This window comes from Dromaius novaehollandiae, chromosome Z, assembly GCF_036370855.1.
Source record: "Dromaius novaehollandiae isolate bDroNov1 chromosome Z, bDroNov1.hap1, whole genome shotgun sequence".
Lineage (NCBI taxonomy): Eukaryota > Metazoa > Chordata > Aves > Casuariiformes > Dromaiidae > Dromaius > Dromaius novaehollandiae.
In genome coordinates this window covers 55,827,251-55,847,959 of record NC_088132.1, presented here as the reverse complement: position 1 = coordinate 55,847,959, position 20,709 = coordinate 55,827,251, and the positions used below count along the sequence as shown (strand labels likewise).

At 37.3% G+C, this 20,709-nt stretch overlaps 2 protein-coding genes across 5 annotated transcripts; one reads left to right on the top strand and one right to left on the bottom strand.

The window, feature by feature from the left end:
• Positions 1-148: 148 nt before the first annotated feature.
• On the bottom strand, positions 149-18,106 carry LOC135324777 (cell cycle checkpoint protein RAD17-like). 4 transcript variants are annotated; one of them, XM_064501686.1, is made up of 16 exons: positions 17,694-18,106; positions 16,105-16,383; positions 14,914-14,997; positions 14,080-14,236; positions 13,478-13,614; positions 12,283-12,335; positions 12,064-12,189; positions 11,913-11,982; positions 10,402-10,513; positions 7,753-7,944; positions 6,297-6,382; positions 5,576-5,722; positions 4,912-5,058; positions 4,053-4,173; positions 3,367-3,424; positions 149-969 (listed from the first exon to the last, which is right to left on the bottom strand). In XM_064501686.1, the coding sequence occupies exons 1-16, from the start codon at positions 17,733-17,735 to the stop codon at positions 702-704; spliced, it is 2,079 nt and encodes a 692-aa protein (XP_064357756.1). In that variant the 5' UTR covers positions 17,736-18,106; the 3' UTR covers positions 149-701. The 4 variants fall into 4 exon arrangements, 3 of the variants coding, with proteins under 3 accessions (XP_064357756.1, XP_064357758.1, XP_064357757.1); XR_010386031.1 differs by having other exon boundaries at positions 887-969; positions 4,053-4,220; XM_064501688.1 differs by lacking the exon at positions 5,576-5,722.
• Positions 18,095-20,039, top strand: LOC135324779 (adenylate kinase isoenzyme 6-like). Its single transcript, XM_064501698.1, has 5 exons — positions 18,095-18,245; positions 18,861-18,953; positions 19,301-19,359; positions 19,444-19,589; positions 19,745-20,039. Exons 1-5 carry the CDS (start codon positions 18,218-18,220, stop codon positions 19,932-19,934), a joined length of 516 nt encoding a protein of 171 aa, XP_064357768.1. The 5' UTR covers positions 18,095-18,217; the 3' UTR covers positions 19,935-20,039.
• The last annotated feature ends 670 nt before the right edge of the window (positions 20,040-20,709 follow it).

Below are 20,709 nucleotides of genomic sequence, written 5' to 3'. Positions count from 1 at the left end.
ACAAGAAGGACTCCTACTTGAATGTTATATTCCTTGATAAGTTTTGAAAATATTTTCCAAAAAGGAATCTGAACTAATCTATTGTACAACATATGCTTCAATTTGTAAACAGCTGTAAAAATATCTGTGACAGAGTACAAAACAGTAATGACTAATACATTAGGAGTTTTATTTACATCATCAATACTGGATATCAAACATTTTTATATATACACTTCAGTCTCTTCTTTCAAAAAGTTCAAACTTCCAAACAGCAATTTTTTGAAGGTATAAATTTTAATAAAACCTTCAAATGCTGACAACTTAACAAATGTGTTCTCAGGAAACATACTGTACATAACAAAAAATTAAAGTGTGTAAAAAATAACTTAAGTGTCCCACTGCTTATCTATAGTCTCTTTCAAACTATTTCAGTTTGTCATTTATTATTCTCTGTTTATCAAAATAGATTACTTTCATGGCTCAGGACAGGCAGAGAATAGTTTGTGATTAGTTACTATTCAGTCCAGGTCTGATCCTGCAAAGTTAAGGCAAAGCTGAGGAGACTTTTCTTGATGCTGACACTGCATGTTTAGACTTGGCCTTCTAGCCCATGTAAGTAGTTGGAGGAATACTCCTGTACAGACTATGCCCTCTTTAGCAAAGGCCTCTGTAGCATATTAATCTATTTGAGTAAGTCAGTGGCTGATATTTTGTTGTACTCAGTCAGTATCATATTCCTCTATTTTTAATTCATCGTCCTCCATGATTGCTTGAGCTGCAATAGGCTGAGGCTGACTGCAAGGTAGCTCACTTCCGCTGCACTGGCTAGAAGAAAGAGGAAATCCATCCGATTCATTCTCGTTTGGTTTGGTTTTCTCCATTTGTAGAGCGGTCTCCGCAGCATTCACATCTGCAAGGTCCCCCTCATAATTAACGAACAAGTCTGGTATTCCAGGATCTTTGTCAGTGAGTGTTTCAAGCTTTAACCTGCAAAATTATCATTGCAGCAGTAAGTTACCACAGAAAATGTTCCATGCTATCTCACACAGAAGCTGCAGTAAAGACTGCCCTTGTATCGTAAAAGTCTCTCCCCTTTGCTGCTTCTTAACAACTTCCAAATATTTTGACAGCAGTAACCTCCATTCATCAGTTAGTGATGTAAGAAAAGAATATGGACTACCTTTACTATTACAATTCACAGCTCTGCATATCTTCCAGTTACAGAGATTTGTGCCCAGAACTCAACGCTACGTAACTCGCATGAGAACGTACAAAACACCTGTTTCTCTCAGGGAAGAGGACTGCACTACGTAACCTCAAGACAGATTTTCGACAGCAAAGTATCGAATCATGTCTATGTTCTGTCGCCCCCCAGCATCTGTTGTTGAGCTTTCTTCCTTATGAGAGTGTTTTCACTTAGCTTTCCTCAAGGGCGTGAACACTTAAAAATTAACTTACTGACAACAGCATGTGGTGTATTAGACTTTTTCCAGACAAGAACTTAAGCCCTTTAAATTGAGACAGACAAACTAAGAGCATGCAAGGAGTGGACTCTTTTTTAAATTTTGTATTTATTTTCCTATTTGGACTCCTCAATCTTTCTAGCATCTCTATCAAGACGCTATGAATGTTCCATTACATTTTTTCCCACTTTACATGCTATTAACAAAAATTTCCAAAGTTATCAACAAAACTCATCCTGACACCAATTCCAGCTGATCAAATACCATACACTCTCCCTAATGAGTTTTCTTATTACAGCAGTATTCCTATCGCATTTATAACTAAAACTGAAAATAAATCAAGTATTATTTCCTTTGAAACAGTGGTACATCTGTGAAGCTATAGTTATTTTAAGGAGTGCTCAGTAAATAATAATAGAAAATAAATTATTTTTATTTAGGATTTCCTGAAGGAAGTAAATGCTTACTGAAATGCCTAAATTTCTCTATACTTCTTTTCCAAAATAGTGAACAAATGAAAAGGGATTACAGTCTTTTCAGAAGAAAGTTATCCAGCAGATAAAACTCTAAATGATACACCTCTGACATACTTATGCAGGTAGAAGAACTGTATCAATATTTAAAGGCATGCTGCAGACAAAAGTAATGGCATAAGGAAGTCGACAATTAATTTGTAGAATTACAAACATTTTGGCTTAGACTAGGGGGGTTGCAAAGAAATACACCAGTTTGGGGCACCTTCCTCTTTATCTGACTAGCAAGCAACATGGCTTTTAATATACCTGTTGGGGAATAGGATGGTTCTTGGTTAATACAGCCTTTATCTTACAGGTCAGTATTTAATAATTAAACTCAAATAGCAATAGTGCAGTGATAAATGAGAGATGTTTGTTCCCTGACAAACTCTTTCTTTCTGGTTAAGGAAAGGTTAGGCTCATTGCAATTATCACATTCCTTCATCACAAAAGACAATCACAGTTAAAATACTTTCTAATTTCAGAGATATCAAGGTTTTAGAAATATAACTGAGGCTCTAGAAATATAACTGAGGCTCTAGAAATAAGTAATCCCTAAGGTTCACAAGGCTCAACAAAATCATGGTCATAGCGTGTGAATGCCATGTCACCCCAAAAATGCTATACATTCTGTAAGTTGAGCAGTACAGTCCTGCAGTTGAAAAAGATTAACAATATTGTTTCAGCATTCCAGCCTTACATCTCAGACAAAGGAACTTGGGTAGCTCTGTAGGTCAGACACTACAAATCGTTTACAAAAACTGCACTCTATACTCCAAGTAGTCTGACAGGCAAAAATTCCACACACAAAAAAAAAAGATCAGTGCTGCTACCTAATTTCAGAATAACCATTCCTTAAAATATTTTTTTTGTTCCATTGATGTACAACTGCTTCAAAGGAAATAATTTCCCATTATGCCATTAATTTTACTCTTCTTATTTTACATCTAAGTATAGAATGTTCTATCAAAGTTTCAGATTAATGTTATATGTCATAATAAACAATGGGCAAAGCACACTACAATCTTTGTTTAAATTCACTTTAATTCTCACTTAAATCTTTTTGATTGTAAAAGCAAAGCTTTTATTCAGACTATGCACTGGACAATCATACATATGTTTAGGACAGAAAAGTAGTATTTGATACAAGGGAAGAAAAAGCTAAACAAGGGGTTAAAAGCAAGAGTATAGTTAAAATGTTCCTGTTAACACTGTCATTCTAAATAGATTTGAACTGGAAAAAGTTGCAACACCTGAAATATAAAATGATCAGGCTGCAAGTGAGGGAAAAATCTCACATCACAGACATACATTAAAGATGTTGCCGTATGAAAGCATTCTTTTTTTTCTCTTTTCAATATATTAGCAGAGAAAGTGTTTTTAAAGAAAGTAAAAAACAAGTTTACCTGCCAAAATGTCTCTTCAGCGGTAGCCTCCCAACATCCTGGATAAAAGCAATCTGAGCTGAGAACACAAAGAATCACCAGAATCATATAGGGTAGATCATAATGCACATAAAATTAAAGACACTGGAAAATAAATGATTCATAAGTTTAAGTGGTCCTGTGTATATCTGTATTATCTTGGATACCAAAACAGTTCATATATATTCAAAGTGTATTTATCACATTACCATAACATATTTATACATGCCTACACAGAACAAAAAATCCCTATCATTCATCAACTACATATATATGATGTGGAGTTGTTAGTTTACATGTCCTACAAAATGAATTCATCCTGATGTTGAGGTTGGAAGGGACCTTTAGAGATGACCTGGTCCAATCCCCCTACTCAAGCAGGGTCAGCTAGAGCAGGCTGCCCAGGACCCTGAACAGTTTATTCATATTTAATTTTTTCAGTTGCGTAAGTTTTAAAGATGTTCTTGAAGTTGTTTCAAACCTAACAGGACAGCTTGCATTTTAGCTGTGTTACTGAAAACATATTTAGATCCTGGCTATATGTGTGGCATATGTGTTTTTTCAGTGAGGCAAGAGAACAGAGAGTATTGACATTTTTGGTTATAAACATTTTTCACTATGCTTTAATGATAAGAAGAATCTAAGAGCAAGAGTTGCACTGGTATTACCTTGGTTTCTCATTGGATTTGTCAGCATAGCAAGATAAGGCAATAGCTCTGTTTGAAGACACTCTGGTGGTAAACAGAAGCTTGAAAAGAGAGATTTTGCCGCAAGGCAATTTTCTTGATACTGTTGGGGGGGGGGGGGCGGGGAGAAAGAAGTAAAAGCATGATAAACTATAATTAATGTTAATATAAATATTCTGCACCATAAAAAGCACTGTTATGACCTTGGTTTCAACTGCTGGATTACTACACACAGGCTACTGAAGAATGAGTCCAGAAAAGAGATAAATACTTAGGGTTAACATATACAGATCATAAAAATGGTAATTTCTTTAATTTTTGTCTTTCATTGAACATTAAAGTTTCCTGAAAATTTTTATCATTTGCTTACAGAATTTCCTACCCATGCAGGCCAACATTTTGTTGCTGGACACACCAAGACAGATTAATTCAAATTTCAAAATTTTTTTGAAGTCTCACGAATGACCTATTTCTGATAAGCACAAAACAAGAGCAGTAATTTATTAACCTGACACAACAGTTTAAACCGTTTTAAGCTGTACAAACTTGAACTTATTTTTAGGAACACTTTACAGTATTTCAACAACAATTGTCTCTCTATAAACTTGGACTTAGGACTCTTCCAGAAACAAGCTAACTAGAGCACAGGAAGATCTTTTTAAAGGCCCCTGATTTATTTTTCCTCTTAAAGCAGTTTTTTTTTCTTTTTTAGAAGTAGCTTATATTAACACAGGGTATCTAACAAGTTTAACACCACATGCAAATCTCACATGTGCTACTGAAGTCACTAAGAAATGTAAGTGTAATGTATAACACTTTCCTCAAAACATGAAGTATTTACCTTTTTATTGATAAAGAACCATTGGGGTTTGTGTAAAGGGCGGAACCCCATTCCTCCTTGACACTGGGCAAAGGCCCTGGTTGTATTTGAATGTATCACACCTCGGGTAGCCACAGATGCACTGTATTTTTCCATCACAAGTCGTGACTGAGAGAGAAATCAGGCGTTATATGAACGCATCACCTCCGTATTGTGTGCCTTATTTGAACAAAAACACTCAGTAATTGCAGTGACACAGACATGCTCAGAACAGACTTAAATTACTGTGAAACTTTCCCTCAGAGCAACTGAATGAAAAAGCTAGCTCAAGTACTTCAGGGAGAAGGCAAAGAGTTCTCAATATATTTTTTAGTATACATTTATTCTACTTAAAAATACTTTATAAAATATTTTATAAATGCTATGATCTAGTATAATAAAATGCTGATATACGTTAGACAAACTGTACACAAGTGGCTTGCATCACTCCTACATTTGATGTAGTTTAGTGTTCATTAACAATTCAGTCACGTATAGAATATTAGAAGTTTGAAGTCAAATAGCGTAATTCTTATTATTTTATTAAAAAAATTGACTTCAACTATTCATAAAAACTTACAGAAAAATCTAGGTTCAATTTCAGAGTATGAAAAAATGTATATATGTATAAAAAAAGGACACTTACATTCCAATTACTACAAAGGACATCAGCAGTGCTCAGATACTCACTGGCTCTCACAACATCATCTATATTAGCAAAAAATTCTACATAGTTCTGGTGAAGGTATAAATTAAACATGCTTCCAGACATATGTGATTTTTCTACGATCTCCTATTTAATAATAATAAAAAAAAAGTATCAGCTCAGGTTTTAAACACTGTGAAAGGAAAAATATCCAATAGAAGTTATGATACATTTAGATAGCTAGGGAGCTGGTGCCCCTGATGCACAAGGAGATGCTCATATACAGAAGGGAGGCTGGTTTGTTTCCAGAGCAGAACAGGTGAAGGGGGGCAGAATCCATTGCCATCTTCCACTCTCCAACAGACGGTTACAGAAGGGTCAATTTAGACACCTCTCAGCAGCGGAGAGCTAAAGGATGAGGGGCAGCCGTCACAGGTGGCAGCAAGGGAAAGTCCACCTCTAACCACAAGTTGTCCAGACAGGTGGGGGAAATCTCTGTTCTCGGGGCTAATCAAAACCTGACTGATCAAGGGCTTGGACACTTGATCTAGCTTTTAATATAGCCTGCTGGGGCCACATCCAGCTTAACTACTCTATAATTTAGACAGATTTAATATACACATATTAGGACTAATGACAAAACTACTATGCTTAAGAATTTGTATTAATCACTTCTTTTTTTTTTAATTAAACTGGAATCAAGCGATTATTGAAGATGTACCTCAGGCTGAATAAGCAAGGTGTCTCGATGATATTCTGATAAGTGAGAAGGCAGCTGAGGAAATTCTGATTCTGACAGTGGTTCTCCTACAAGCAATTTTATAATCTTTTAACCTTAGAAATAATATGATGTACATTACTGCACACTATCAAAAAGCCAGAAGAAAGTGACACAAATTTCAGATTTATATTCAGACTTGGAGTGTAGATGAGATGGGCGCAGGAGCAAAGGTGTAGAACTGCCTGAACAGCAATTTTCACATATATTGAAAACAACTGTTAGCTACTGCTGAATCTATTAACAACTAGGTTATGTTGTTTTCGGTTCTCAGAAAATTCTTGATGCAGGTGTAAGTATGTAATTATATAGTCAACATTACATAGTTAAGAATAAAATATAACTATTTATGTGCTTGCAAAACTGTTTCAACTATTTTATAGTTTAAATATTTAATACAAATCTCTAAATATATTAAAATATATATTATTTACAATATACATGTTTAAATATATATTTAAATTCTCTTTTAACTCATAAAACTCATTATGATGCAAAACTCACCTCATTATTTTCATATTCTCTCATCTCACTATTTCTCAACTGATTTTGGAACTGACACTATGAATTATTACTTAAATGTGGACAGCCAATGGCATAACATATCCTGCCCTAGCAGAGTGTAGATGGTACTACAGTATAATATAATAACCATTAATTCTTATGAAATATAGTTGGTTTTTTAAATGATAAAAAGCAGTACTGTGACCAAGCACAGGAGGCAGATAGGAAGTAAATTTACAGAACCTTCATGTATGGAAAGTACAATTTTCCACAGTAGTAAGGTAGAAAGTATTTTGGAGAAGTGGAAAGGGAGACAGGGTAGTAAAGAAAAGTGGAGGACCCTTTCAGCTCAGAAAGGAGACAGCAAGTACATCCCGTAAAAAGAAACAGCTAGTGGAGAAAAAAGACAGGGAGGAAGAGACAGCAGAAGGAACCAAACATACACACACATAAAGGAAGCAGTAGCTGCAGCTTGGAAGCTGAAGGGCTGTTCTGCAACCTTTAAGACAAGCAAGGCACATTACTGCAGAACTGTGTTCTGTGTATGATTCTGCATGAAAAGCAAATTTTGCTTTTGTACAAAGCAACGATGTCATCTCAGATTCTGGTGCCTACATATGTAGGTTAGTGTACACGACAGCATGTGAACCTAATGCAGCTAGAACAATGTCATTTTACTACACACATATAGATCTTGAAAGTGCATTATTTACCTAATGGATACAGATAGCTGCAGTCTCAGTTACCACAGGCATTTATTACTGTTTTCATACTGTCATTAAATGACCAAACATTTAATTAGAGGTCACTCTAAGCAAATCTTTAGCAAATTTGGCTACCAGCAGTAGGCATTCTTTTCACATTGAGAAAGAAGAATAAATCAAGATTTTCTTACTTTTGCAGTAAATTATTTTCCCCAGAGCATGGAAGAGAAAGATGGAGGCATCTTTGCCACCAATTGCTTGCATCTCCTGTTTTTCTAAAGTATCTGATTTATTTTTCTTTCTTGCTTTAGATACTACTGCTTCACATTTCAGTGTGGAGCTCCCTTTTTTCTTTGACCGAAAGTTGTCCTCCAATGAGCAGTCTACCAATAAAAGCAACAATATAATCAAAATAAAGCACATGAATTTCTTAAAAAAAAAAAAAAAAGTTCTCTATTATTTTGTTACTGTTCATGTTCTAAACAGCCAAAACAATAAACAGAAAAGGTCTTATAAACAGGGGATGCTAAGAGAAAACTCATTTATTAGGAGGGCAATCCAGTCACCTAAATTAGCATGCTTCATTACACTTTTACCACCTAAGCAAAAACTAAGGTGCCAAGTACTTCATTGAAAAATAAGCATCTGCTCTAAAAGAGAAGTTGCCATTCTTGCTTACTCTTTCTAGCTCTGATGCACCCAACTGCCTTTCTTTTAAATTTCTTCCTTCATAAATAGCAAAGTACAAGTGCAAATGTGTCATCATATTTCAGTTACATTTTCTTCAATTATCAAACTCCTGTATTTGCACAATCTGCGTAATGTCCTCACTGAAATATAAGAGGAGGAAGAAAAGCTTTCCTTAGGTGACTTCCAACAGCCTATTATTTTCGCAATGATGTAGAACTCCAAGGAATAAAACCCTTATTTTTTCTCTGATTTAATACTTGAAAAGTTAAACCCAGAATTCAATTTAGTGGCACGTGAATGTTCTTTATCCAACTAAGAGAAGTTATCCTTTAAGTATCTGTCAGTCTCTTTTCCCATGTTTACCACATGGATCCATTTTTCCCATTACTAGTAGTAAAATGAATATATCAGTTGTGCTTACATACACACACACATATGTGAAGAGGAAAAATAATATATATATATGTAAAAACTAATTGCATTCTGACTGCACTCAGGAAAAATTAATAATGCATTCTGACTGCACTCAGGAAATCAGCATGCAGGTGAGGTGTCTCCAAAATTTACAAAAATATCACTGGATACCAATCTATTGTCTAACTGAAACAATTTCTATTTGATATGAAGACAGCCCTTCACTTTTTCGAGATTAATGAGAAAAGTGATAAAAATGAGAGGAGAATGAGTACACGATTCTGAGATGTCGTGTACAAATGTCATACCTTGTACCTTTGTTTTCTCTCAAGTTTTCTTCGCAACTCTCATGTTCTCATATTACAAGGTAATTTATTTAAAATTATACACACTGATAATTTTAAGACTATTTGTTTTCTACAGTACACAAACTTTTTACCATCTACTAGTGAGCTATGGCAAACTTCTGAGATATTCCCAACCTACTGTTTATCCACTTGACGGCACTAACATCAAAACAGTTTCATTGAGAACAATTTTATATTTTTTGATACACACAAAACAATGCAAACTAAGTACGCTGCAAGACAAAACCAGAAGAATTTAATTTCCACGTTTACAAGTTAAAACTGGAAACATGACTCTCTCTCACCCATGAAATATAACAAACACAACTAAGTTCACTCCATGAAATATAACAAACACAACTAAGTTCACTCCAGTATATTCTAAAACCTAAAATACAACACTCCCTCTTACAACAAGGAGTTGAAACAACATTTAATCCTGGATTCCATGAGCTGTATGGCACACAGTCTGTTTGCAGGGTAGACGGGAGCGTAAGTGAATAGAAGCGATTACCAGTCTTCTGACATACCACAGAAGTCAACTAAATTTACTTGAATTTCTAGGTTGGATGTTATCCTGACACCATCTAAAGGTTCTCAGAATCGGCTACATGTCAGAGTTTTGCTTTTACAATGAATAGGTTGTGTGACTTGCATACATTAGTTTCCCAAGAAGTTTTGACTTCCAATGTTTATAGAAAACATGATAATAAGTCTCCTGTTTTCTTTCTGTGTTGGAACATTTAAAATAATAATCCCAAACTAAGTGCCATTTGAGCCATTTATATACTTCCAAGGCTACTAAAAGACCAGACTTCACAAAGTTATTCTATAATCCCCTCAATAACTTCATAGTAGATCATGTCACCTCCCAGCATTTCAATTTACTTGCTCCTTACAGCTGTAGGCACTGCAGACCAAAATGAATCATTTCAGCAATGCCATACACAAAGTCAACGTGCCATTTCAGAAATACTATGAGTGTAGAGATTAGGACACAGAGAAATACTGAAGAACAGGACAATAAAAACATCCCTTTCAAATTAAGGTCACATCATAAAAGCTTTGATCAGTAAAGACACTGATAACTAAGCTATCAAGAAGAAAAAAGGGCATTGTATTAAGTTATATCAGTACACACACAGCAAAAATATAATATTGGTATTAGCCAGTTTTGAGATTATACATGAACAGGAGTAAAATCTTACATATTCAGCTTCAAACCACCCCCTCCTTCCCCCCTTTGTCCCTTTTATTCCTGCTCCAAAGTAGTATGTCAGAAATGTTTTTGCACAGCTCACTTAACTGGGCTTCAACAGTGAACAGAGTACCTTTGCAGCAGAAGCTGTCAAAATGTCATTTACTTTCACTGAAAACATAGGTATTTACCTTTCATAGAAGAAAACTGAAGACTGTTTATTGCACTTCTTATATCACCTGAACAACCTCTGCAAATTGACTCCAGAGAGGTTCTATCAGGAACATAATTCTTTTCTCTATTCTACAAGGAAAAGTAATAGTTTACAACACCCCAAGTAATAAGAAAATGTATCTGAGTATTTGAAAATCATTCTGCACCTTAGTGCACTTAGCTAATGATGCTAGCATGAAGTTAACACACAACACACTGTCAAACCTGCTGAAGCTCATCTAAAACTGAACTACTCTCCCTACTGCTGTCCTGCAGGACAATGATACTCTAGCACTTGTCCCAGGGAAATCTCTTTCAAGTTGATACCACCCACTGCCAGCTTTCAAACTAGTCTGTGAAGTTTAAGGGGCAAGCATCTGTGACCTCCTGAAGGGTATCCTGGAGTTTGGGCTTCTGGGCTCTAGGAGATTGGTCTGATACCTCCGTAGCAAGGATCAGATGCCATAGGAATAGGAAGTTTTGCAGTTTGTCAATCATCCTAAAATCTTTTACACCTGAGAATTTTGAAGTTAAAAACAAAAAAAAAAAAAGGAAAGAAAAAAGACAAACAGTTGCAATCCAAATACTAATGAAACTACTGCTATCTTTAGATGCAATTATGCAGAAATAAAAGAAAACCAGGCTTAATGCCACTTTTTCTTTAAGGCAATTTAGAGGATTCCGCTCCCCCACATCAAGCTAGATACTAGAACCGCATGGTTGGAACCAATCCTTCAGTGATACCCACATCTTCAGTACTACTGTCACTAAAGCGACACATGTATCTTCATTCTTGTGATGTTAGTCAAACTGCAGCTTCCAACCCAGATGTTTCTTGCAGTTCATAATCATTAGGGTATCAGTTCATAATCAGTAATCTTTTAAGAGTGCTGTTACGTGACAAGCTTTAGAAATACCCATGTCATTTTTGCGTTGTCTGTGGGGACCCACTTCTGATGTACACGATGAACAGGCTACCTTAGCACCAGCTATGTACTCAAACCACTTAATATTGCTAGCTTTAAAACATTTAATCCATTTAAGCATATGACTGTATTTTATACAGCAATATTACAGAAAATACTACACGGAATTCATTGCAAGCTCTCAACATTACATTTGGTGCTAATCAAACAATTTTGGAATAGTATAAGGTTTAGGTTAACGACCTCTTCTGGCTTTGATGGATACCTTTAAAATGACTTTTTTTCCTATTACTTGTTTCATATATATGGTTTCTGCAACACGCAGAAGAATTTCCAGAAGTAACCTCAAGACTTGGACCAAGTCCTTACTTGCGCATCATGTAGAACTAATCTTGAAAATCAGCCTTCTTTCCAATTTTTCCCTTGTTTTCTTTTTTTGGGGGGTTGGGCTTTGTTTTGTTATCAAGGATCCAAAACATGCTATCAATAAATATTTTAGATATAAAAGCCTGAAGTCTCTTGATCCTAGCATCACACAGAAGTTACTGGTTTTGACAGCTTACCATAGTAGCTTCTATTGTAGCTATTCGATTAAGAACTCTCATCATATTTGTTGGTGCAACAGGCTTGAAACTGTTGAAATTCAAAAGAAAGAAGTTTTAGTTTGATTTCTCATTTATTCCAATCATGTTTTAATGAGATAAAAGATCTTACCTAATACTAGATATACATAACTCTTCTAGAATTTCCTTTGGGAATAGCAACCTCTGGTTGCTGTCTCCACTGAAGTTATCTGAGATTATAAATATAAGGGGACATCTACTTGTACGTACAAATCTCCTAAATTGAAAAATAACCAAGTATAACAAGAATCAAACTCCAGTTTACTGACAGTGGCTAAGGATAATCTTTAAAAACTTATTTAGAACTCACCTGAGAATTTCATGTAGACTGCTAGGGTCTCGATAGAATTGGTTAGGTATGTCCTATTCAAAATAAATGAACTGCTGTCATTCAAATGTATTCTCTCCAACAGATTGATTGTTATGACACACTATGTTGCTACACATTTTTTCTTCCTAGGTACCTTGCTCTCAACCAGATTTGAGTGGGACTAACACTGAAGATAACCAGAAAAATAAAAAGAAAATTGTGGCATTTCTTTATTATGGGAAAAAAATACCTAAGAGACGATTTTTCTGTCTATCCTCATTTCCTAAGGAACCAGCTTGTGTGATTACATTTCCTGTTAGCCAGAGTTTTATTCATATAGGGAGAAGAATAGAGGAGAAACACTCAAGGTAGCATCCTCATCAAGGAAGAGTTTAGGATACACTACTTGAGATATGAGAGTATCTATACATGAACGTGACTTTATGAACAGAAACAGGAAACTATGGTTCTTAAGTTTTACAGTTTACAGCATTACTTAACTAGAATTTCTATCTCATCTATTCTGTTTATTGAAAGTTTACAGACAACTTGATTATCTTAATTTATAAAATTAAGATGACAAAAAAATGAAAGAACAGACAGGAAAAGCTGGTCAAACAAATTCCTGAATAAGTGAAAATAAAGTCTTCTCTTGGATCTCCTGTTATGGATTAAGTAGCCTCAGAGTTCACATCTGTGCTCTCAAAACAAAAAACACCCAACACCACACACTGAACATCCTAAAAAGAAATCAGAGAATACTGAATTTCAAATGCTTTGATTATGACTGTATTCATTCTCAGGTATCTTCTATAACTTCTTGCATCCTCAAATAACAAGAACAGGATAATTTTTCATTTTCCTGTCTGCTCGAAACATATATATATAGTTTCTGTATAACTAGCTTTCTAGAACATGAGTATGATTTTTCAGTATTGCTTTGATCTACTTTTTGATACTCTTACTTATTTCTATACACGAACCAGTGTCCAATTTCTGCCTGACAATTAGCTTATATTGTTTAACTATGCACAGAGTGTGGTTTTAGCCAGCTGTGTGGACTCAGAACTACAGAATTCATCTGCAGTTTACAAGCTTTTAGCAACTGCAATCCACTAGATGGAGCTAGTTAGCCTGTCAATATTAAAATAAAATTTACTGTTTTCAAAACAAGATTTCAGAAGTTTTTACTTACTTCGATAAGAATAAGCTTTTTATCATTTTCTGAGGACTCCCCAAGCATCTGAAGTTTGTTATACTTATTTGCTCTTAAAAGAAAATCTTGAAAGAGAGCTGCTTGGGCCTGACTTGGAAATGTATGAAAATTTGAGTCTGAAAGAGAAAGCTAATTAAAAATATGTATCCAATATTATGTCAAGTAGTATACAAATACCCACAAGAACTAATATCCACCCTTGCAATTTTTTTAACAATAGCCATTAAACACCAGCAGCCAAGCTCTTCGGCAAATAACGTTACGAATACAACAAAATTTTTAAGAAGTAGAATACAACTGAGGACCAAATCAGAGAGACACTGATCTACTTATTTTTATTTAACAAAATCAAATGATTCCCAGGTTATTACACAAGTTCTCCAGCCTTTCATGAACTGCATATTGTTTTGGAGTAACCACTTTTTAAAAAAACTAAATCTCTTTTCGGACAAAAGCAAAAATAAGAGATCCTTATGTGGTTCTGACTTCATATATAACAGAGACACAAAATAATACCAAATACAGAATACAAAATCCACAAAAGTAGCTAAAAAAAAAAAAAACCAAACCAAAATACTTACCATGGCCAAATATACTTTTTAAGTCTTCTTTTGTAAAGTCTAAAGATATTGGATTGGTCCATTCTTGCACCTGAATGCCAAGATCTTTCACTAACATCTGTATAGTTGCAGTCTTTCCACAACCAGGTGGACCAGTTAACAGCAAAACAAAGCCACCCTATGACAGACAAAAAAAATCCCAAGCATGATAATAAAGACAAAGTTGAATGAAGAGAAATATTTAATTTCCTCGCTACTTTCTGCAATAGTGATTTTCTTTCCCAATAAAAAAATGACTTAAATAATTTGCTTTAGTAATTCACCTGTTGAGTACTCCAAAAGAAAGAGCTAGATCAGAATGCGTGTGTTTAGTTAACTGCCCACTATTCAGACTACCCATATAGTATCTACTGAACTCAAGAATCAGGAATAAAAAACACAGGTCAAGACTGTTAATTGATGCTTTTGTAGAATAGCTCTTATCATTCAAGAAGTTAAAAACATCCTATTACATTGAGTTAGTGTAACTGGAAATTTGCCAAGCTACTTAATCTGTGGGAGGTAAAATTCAGTTATTATAAGCACATACTGAACAGGTATGAATTGACTGGATGCCAGACAGTCAATTCATACAATATTGCTGAGCAAAAAAACAGAATCCAGCTCTGCTTCTCTTAGTAGTATAAGCTCTAAAGAAATATAAAAGCTTTAATCTATGTTCTTAAGAGATTTCTTATGCTGCAATACATATAATCACTACCTACAAGTTGAGGTTTTTCTGAAATTAAAATAATATTCAATCCAGCTTGTTATATATTGTTTTATACCTCTATCTGCTAATTTTAGCAAGATTACCTGCTTTGGTTGCCTCTGAAATATGTGCATTTTTAGCCAGGCTTCAACTTCTTCAATTTTCTTCTTATGCACAGCAAGGTCATTCTAAAACCAGATGAATATACATGAAATGCATATGCACATATACACACTTCTTAGTTTCTAAGACTGCAATGTTAAGATTCAAGAACAGAACATACACCGACTAAAACATTAACAGACATACATTTATGCTATTTCAGGAGTAAGTGCAACAATTAAGCATAGCCATTACTGCCTATTTTCTCAAACAACTAATTTTCCACAGCCTGCAGGAGGGAAACAACGAGCAATTTATCATTCCTAAAGTAGCAACAACACAATCCTGTTTGATTTTATATGTATGCTCTATAGCTATTGCTGGAGCTTGTACTTTTTAGGCCATACCAACTTTAATACTACATAGATTTTTGGAGCTTCTGTAAATTTTATGCAGCTTACTTGCATTCTAGCCTTGTAACTCAGTTCCTCTCCAGAGAAGAACTATTAAAAAACTAAATATAAAATACAAGTTACTACTTGTACTAACTTACTCAAATCACTAAGCACGTGTTGATATGTTTGAAACACAAGGTGCAAAAGCCGCTCCACAAGTGGAAACAATGAAACCGACTTTACTATAGATTTGAGATCTTTCTTCTTTAAGCTCTAAGGTACCACAGTAACCTCAACCCGTATTGTGGTGCCTAAGATGGCACCTAAGCAAGGAAGGGACAGCACACATTGCAATTAGTCCAGTATCCTGTGTGTGCTAAGAGTCCAGTTAACTGCTGTCAAATAACATGCAAGACAGTTTCCATCACCTTTCCCTTAATGAGTGCACTAACTTGAAGCTCTATCCTTTATTTAGCTGTTGATTTTCATGTACTTGCAGCTGTCAGATTTGGCTGAAATTTGACAATGGGTTCAAAAGTTTAGGAGTGGATGAACAGGAAGCAAGATCTCAGTAGCTTTATTTCCTTGGGAAGACGGGTAAAAGTGCATCTCCTATAAATAGCTAGCTCATTAAAATCTTCACTACAGACAGCAGATAAATCAAACTAATACTTCACTGGCCCAATAAAATAGAATATATTTAGAAACAGAGTAAGACAGACTATGAAGGGAAGAACAACATGCTTATGTTACACTGGAATGTTACTGTTACATTAACACTCAGAATAGTTCTCACACCTGAGTTGCAGGTTTGTATTTATCTACCCATGGCTCATCTTGAGATTGGCTTTGATTTTGTCTGGATCGGCTACAAGACAAATCTACTGAAGATGACTTTGCCCTTTTTCTGGGAAGAACCTTGTTCTTGCTACTTGCTGGCAAAGAAGATAGGTCTTTCTTCTTCTGGTGCTGGTTTCTTCCAGTGCTGCCTTCTAGTGCATTCACAGGAACTGTGCTAGAAGAAGTATTTGTGTTTCCAAAGAAGTCATCAAATGAATGCGCCAACCAACCCGTTACCTGGCAAAAAAACCCAAACATCTTGCTGTTAATGTAGCACTCTCGTCTCCTTTTTAATTGGGTACAATTGTTTCTGGACAATTTGAGAATCTATCAAGAATACCTTGCAGATAAGTTTCATTAACAGTAGTCATTACCATTACGACAGACAGAATGTACAGCAATAACCGAATGTCATTAACATTAAAAGGCTGTTTAAATTGCCACATTCATAGTTAGCAACAAATGCTGGCACTTATTACTCTTTTTGAACCTACGAATTACAAGCTTCGTAAGTATTAAAAAAAGTTAGATCTCCAGTCTTGTGACTGGATATGTTGCAGCAAATTTTGCAAACCAGAATATATTGAAAACTCTACCAAAACATATTCAAACTAAAGTAGTAAAATTAGAACTAAGAATGAAAAAATAGCATGAGCTCATTTATATTGTTTTATATTATGGTCAAGTTTATGTTGTCTCTGTGTTGTTTTTCACTTTTTTTTTTTTTTTTTTTTTTGCATTTTACACCTTTTTTGCATTTAAAATGCAGACTTTGTATTTGAAAAGTTAGAAATAGGCGACAGGGAAAAGATGTTTTAGGCAACACAGTAAAAATCAAACATTAGTATTTACTTGTTACACAAGGAATCATGGACTAACCTAGAATCGGAAACTGTAACAGGTAGAAGAAGTCTACCTGACAGCAAAGAGCAACAAAACTGCTAGTAGGGTCAATATTTACTTTTGGATTTGAGAAATAGTCTGCTAACACCCAGAGCCACTTTTCAGGCTACCTACGGTTGGTGCAGTAGTCCACACACCGTTTGCCTGTAACAAATGCACAAGCAGCTTTTTGAGTAGGGACTATAAGGGGTTACATTTGGAAACGGCCTTCATGAAAATGGGAGAAACTGTGCAGCTACAGAATACGCATCTGTGTCATCTCTGAAAAGGTCTACAGCTATACTATGGTTTACATATCTCATAAGTTAATACAAAAATATCATTAGCAGATATAACCCGATAGTGGCAAGCATCAGCAACTTGAAAAGATTTGCACTTCCAGTTAGCTGTTAGGGTTATTCAGACACCAACTATTTTTAGTTTAATTTGCATATTTAGCAGCAAGTCTGGTACCACTACGCGAGTTCTTTTTTTCTTTTGCACATACCGCATCAGTAAGTAAAAATAAAATAACCATCCTGCACGCGGAAAAAGAGGCCTGGGGAGCCCCCTTCCCGCCCCCCCCCCCCCCGGGGTTCGCGGCCTCTCCGGCCGCAGGTGACCGAAGAGCCCCAGCTCCCGCCGCGCCGCGCCGCGCCGCCCACCTCCGCCAGCGCCGCCTGCCTTCCCGCGGAGCGCCCTGACATCCTCCGCCCTAGGGGGGCCCATCCGCCGCTCGGCCCCGCGCCGCCGGCCCGCGACCCGCAGCCGGGGGCGGCGGGTGGCGCCGGGGCCGCGAGCCCAGCCCCGTTCCCGGGGGGGCGGCGCGCGGCGCCCCGGCCTGGCCCACCCGGCGCTGCCGCAGCCTCGCCCAGCCTGAGGCGGCCGCTCCCCTCCGCTCCCCGCGAGGGCCTGGGCGGGCCGAGGCGGCAGCAGCGGCAACCGGTCACCGACACGCGAGAGGCACCGCCAGGCCAAGCCGAGCAGGATCAGGCCGCACCGCCAAGCTCCCTCCCGGGAGTCCTTCCCCGCCCGCGGCTCTTAGGCGTCCGGGGCGCGCCTGCGCGCCTCCTCGGCCAGCGAGCAGCCGCGGACGGGGCGGATGACGCCATCGGCGCGCGGCGGCGCCCGCGGAGGCCCCCGCGCACGTGTCTCCTAGGTGACAAGCGCCGGCCCCGCCGCCGGCAGCATGAGGCGGCCCAACATCCTCCTCACCGGTGCGGCGCGGCCCGGGCGGGGGCCTGGCCTGGCCGGGGCGGGGCGAGCCGCCGATAACGGCGGGCCGGGCCCAGAGGGGCTCGGCGGGAGGGGCCAGCGCTTTTGGCCCCTTCCAGGCTGCAAGGGCCGGCGCGGCTGGGAAGGAGCGGGGCTGCCGGTGCCGGCTGGGGGCAGCGGAAGCCCCCGGCGGGAGATCGGGGCGGGGGGGGGGGGTCGGGAGATCACGCTGCGCTGCCCGCCGCCGCCAGCCCGCCGCGGCCGGGCCCGGGCTCTTGCCCCAGGCGGGCGCGGCGTCGGGCTGCTGGGCGTGAACATATGGTGGGGGGGCGCTTCTCCTTCTCTGGAGAAAAGTTAGGGGGTTTTAATTTTTGCTTTCTACTGCCCTGATTAGAATAGCGCTGCTGCATAAAATAGGTGCTTTCTTCGTCTTTTTTATCTGTAGACATTGTTCATATTTGCTTTTCCTTGTTATGCTGCTTTTTACCCCCTTTTTATGTAAACTTGCTAATGCTGACTAAAAAAAGCTTCCTTTTTGACTGCTTTTTGCTAGAAGGTTATTTGAAAGAAACATCAATGCTGTTCTTTTACTGTTTTATCTGCATTTTTGTTTTTAGGTACTCCGGGAGTTGGGAAAACCACACTAGGCAAAGAACTTGCATCAAGAGCAGGGCTGATCTATGTTAATGTGGGTGATCTGGCAAAAGAAGGTAGGCCATACTAACCAAAAAACCAGTCCATCAAAGTGCTTAAAATATGTTTGCTTTATGTAATTGTTCTTGCAGTGTGTGTGTTATATAGTAAATTAAAATGCAGGGAATCTATTAATAGAAATCTTTTTCATGGGATGGGTTAAAGAAGCTTTTATGAACCAGTAGCTTATTTTGCATTAAATAATAAATAACAGACTTATTTTTATATGAATACTTAAACAAAGAGTTCTTTCCTCTGTGCAGTATCTTCTGTCTACATTCTCTCAAAATAGACATAACAATTTAAATACTTTCATATTGCTTGCTGTTATTTCACAAACTTGTGCAAATTCATTTTGCTGCAGGAGAACTGTATGAAGGTTTTGATGAGGAATATGAATGTCCCATTTTGGATGAAGACAGAGTAAGTCCAACTTCAGAATCTAGCATTTTTATATTTGACTTTCTGTAATTACAACTAAATTTGCCTGTTGTTTTTTTTCTGTAGGTCATTGATGAACTAGAAGAAAAGATGAGTGAAGGTGGAGTTATCATCGATTATCATGGCTGTGATTTTTTCCCAGAAAGGTGGTTTCATATAGTATTTGTACTTCGTACAGAAAATTCAGTTTTGTATGACAGACTTGAAAGCAGGTATGTCAGTAGAGTAAATAAGGAGTAAAGTACTATTACATAACTTTGTTAGAGATATTTCTGGGGTGTAAATTATTGATTCTATATACAATATTTTTTGGTTCTCTGTATATACAAGGTAATGGCTGGCTTTCCACATTGTTCTTGTTTTGTAGGGGCTACAAAGGGAAAAAGCTGCAGGACAACATTCAGTGTGAAATTTTTCAGACTCTTTATGAGGAAGCCATGTCATCTTACAGAGAGGAAATTGTACACCAGTTACCCAGCAACACTCCAGAAGACCTAGAGCGAAATTTGGATCAGATTATGCAATGGATTGAGCAATGGATGAAAGACAACAATTGACATCTGGTGGAAAAGTAACTCTGTTGGATCTCTTCCTGGAGGGGCTTAATAAGTGACATTCATAATTCTTTTATGGTAAATTAAAATAAATTTCATTGTAGTTTATTTTGGCTGGGGACTAGAACAAGTTTTGTAATAGCCAAAGCTCTAAGGCTTTGGAACAGCCTCTGAAACAGTGCGGGTAGGCACACAGGAGAACTGACTCAAGAATGGAAATTAAGCAGTGACTGAAAGGATGAGATGACATGGTTGCCTTTAGTAGCAGGAACTGAGCTCAGTAATTGCTGGTTCTTTGGAGCATATGGTTGAAATTTAACCTTTTTATTTCCCTACTAAGAAAACTGTAAAATCGTAATGACTCATGACAATGGAGGAGCCTTTGATTGCTAAAGGTTAGATTAGTTTACTGAAAAGGGGATGGTTTGCTTCTGAATCATTAGACTACAAATTACTATATTCCACTATATTCTTAGACATGTGGAAGCTAATGTAGAGTGAGGAGTTTATTACATAGTTTAAGGATGGTACTTTATTTTCAAGGTAAGAGATTTGACCTAGTGAGAAAGCTCTTTGAATGTTTCATCATAGAGCATAAGGAATTATTCATGGTGTAAGGAAACATCAGGTATATCTGTGCTGATGTAGAAGAGTAAGTAAGAAGTTTTCTTTCTCTTTTTTCTCCTCTGTGTTCTCTAACACCCATCTCAATCGTGGAAAGTATTTATCAATGTAAGTTTCTTAAGGAAGCAGTAGTACATAGTTTTGTCTAGTAACA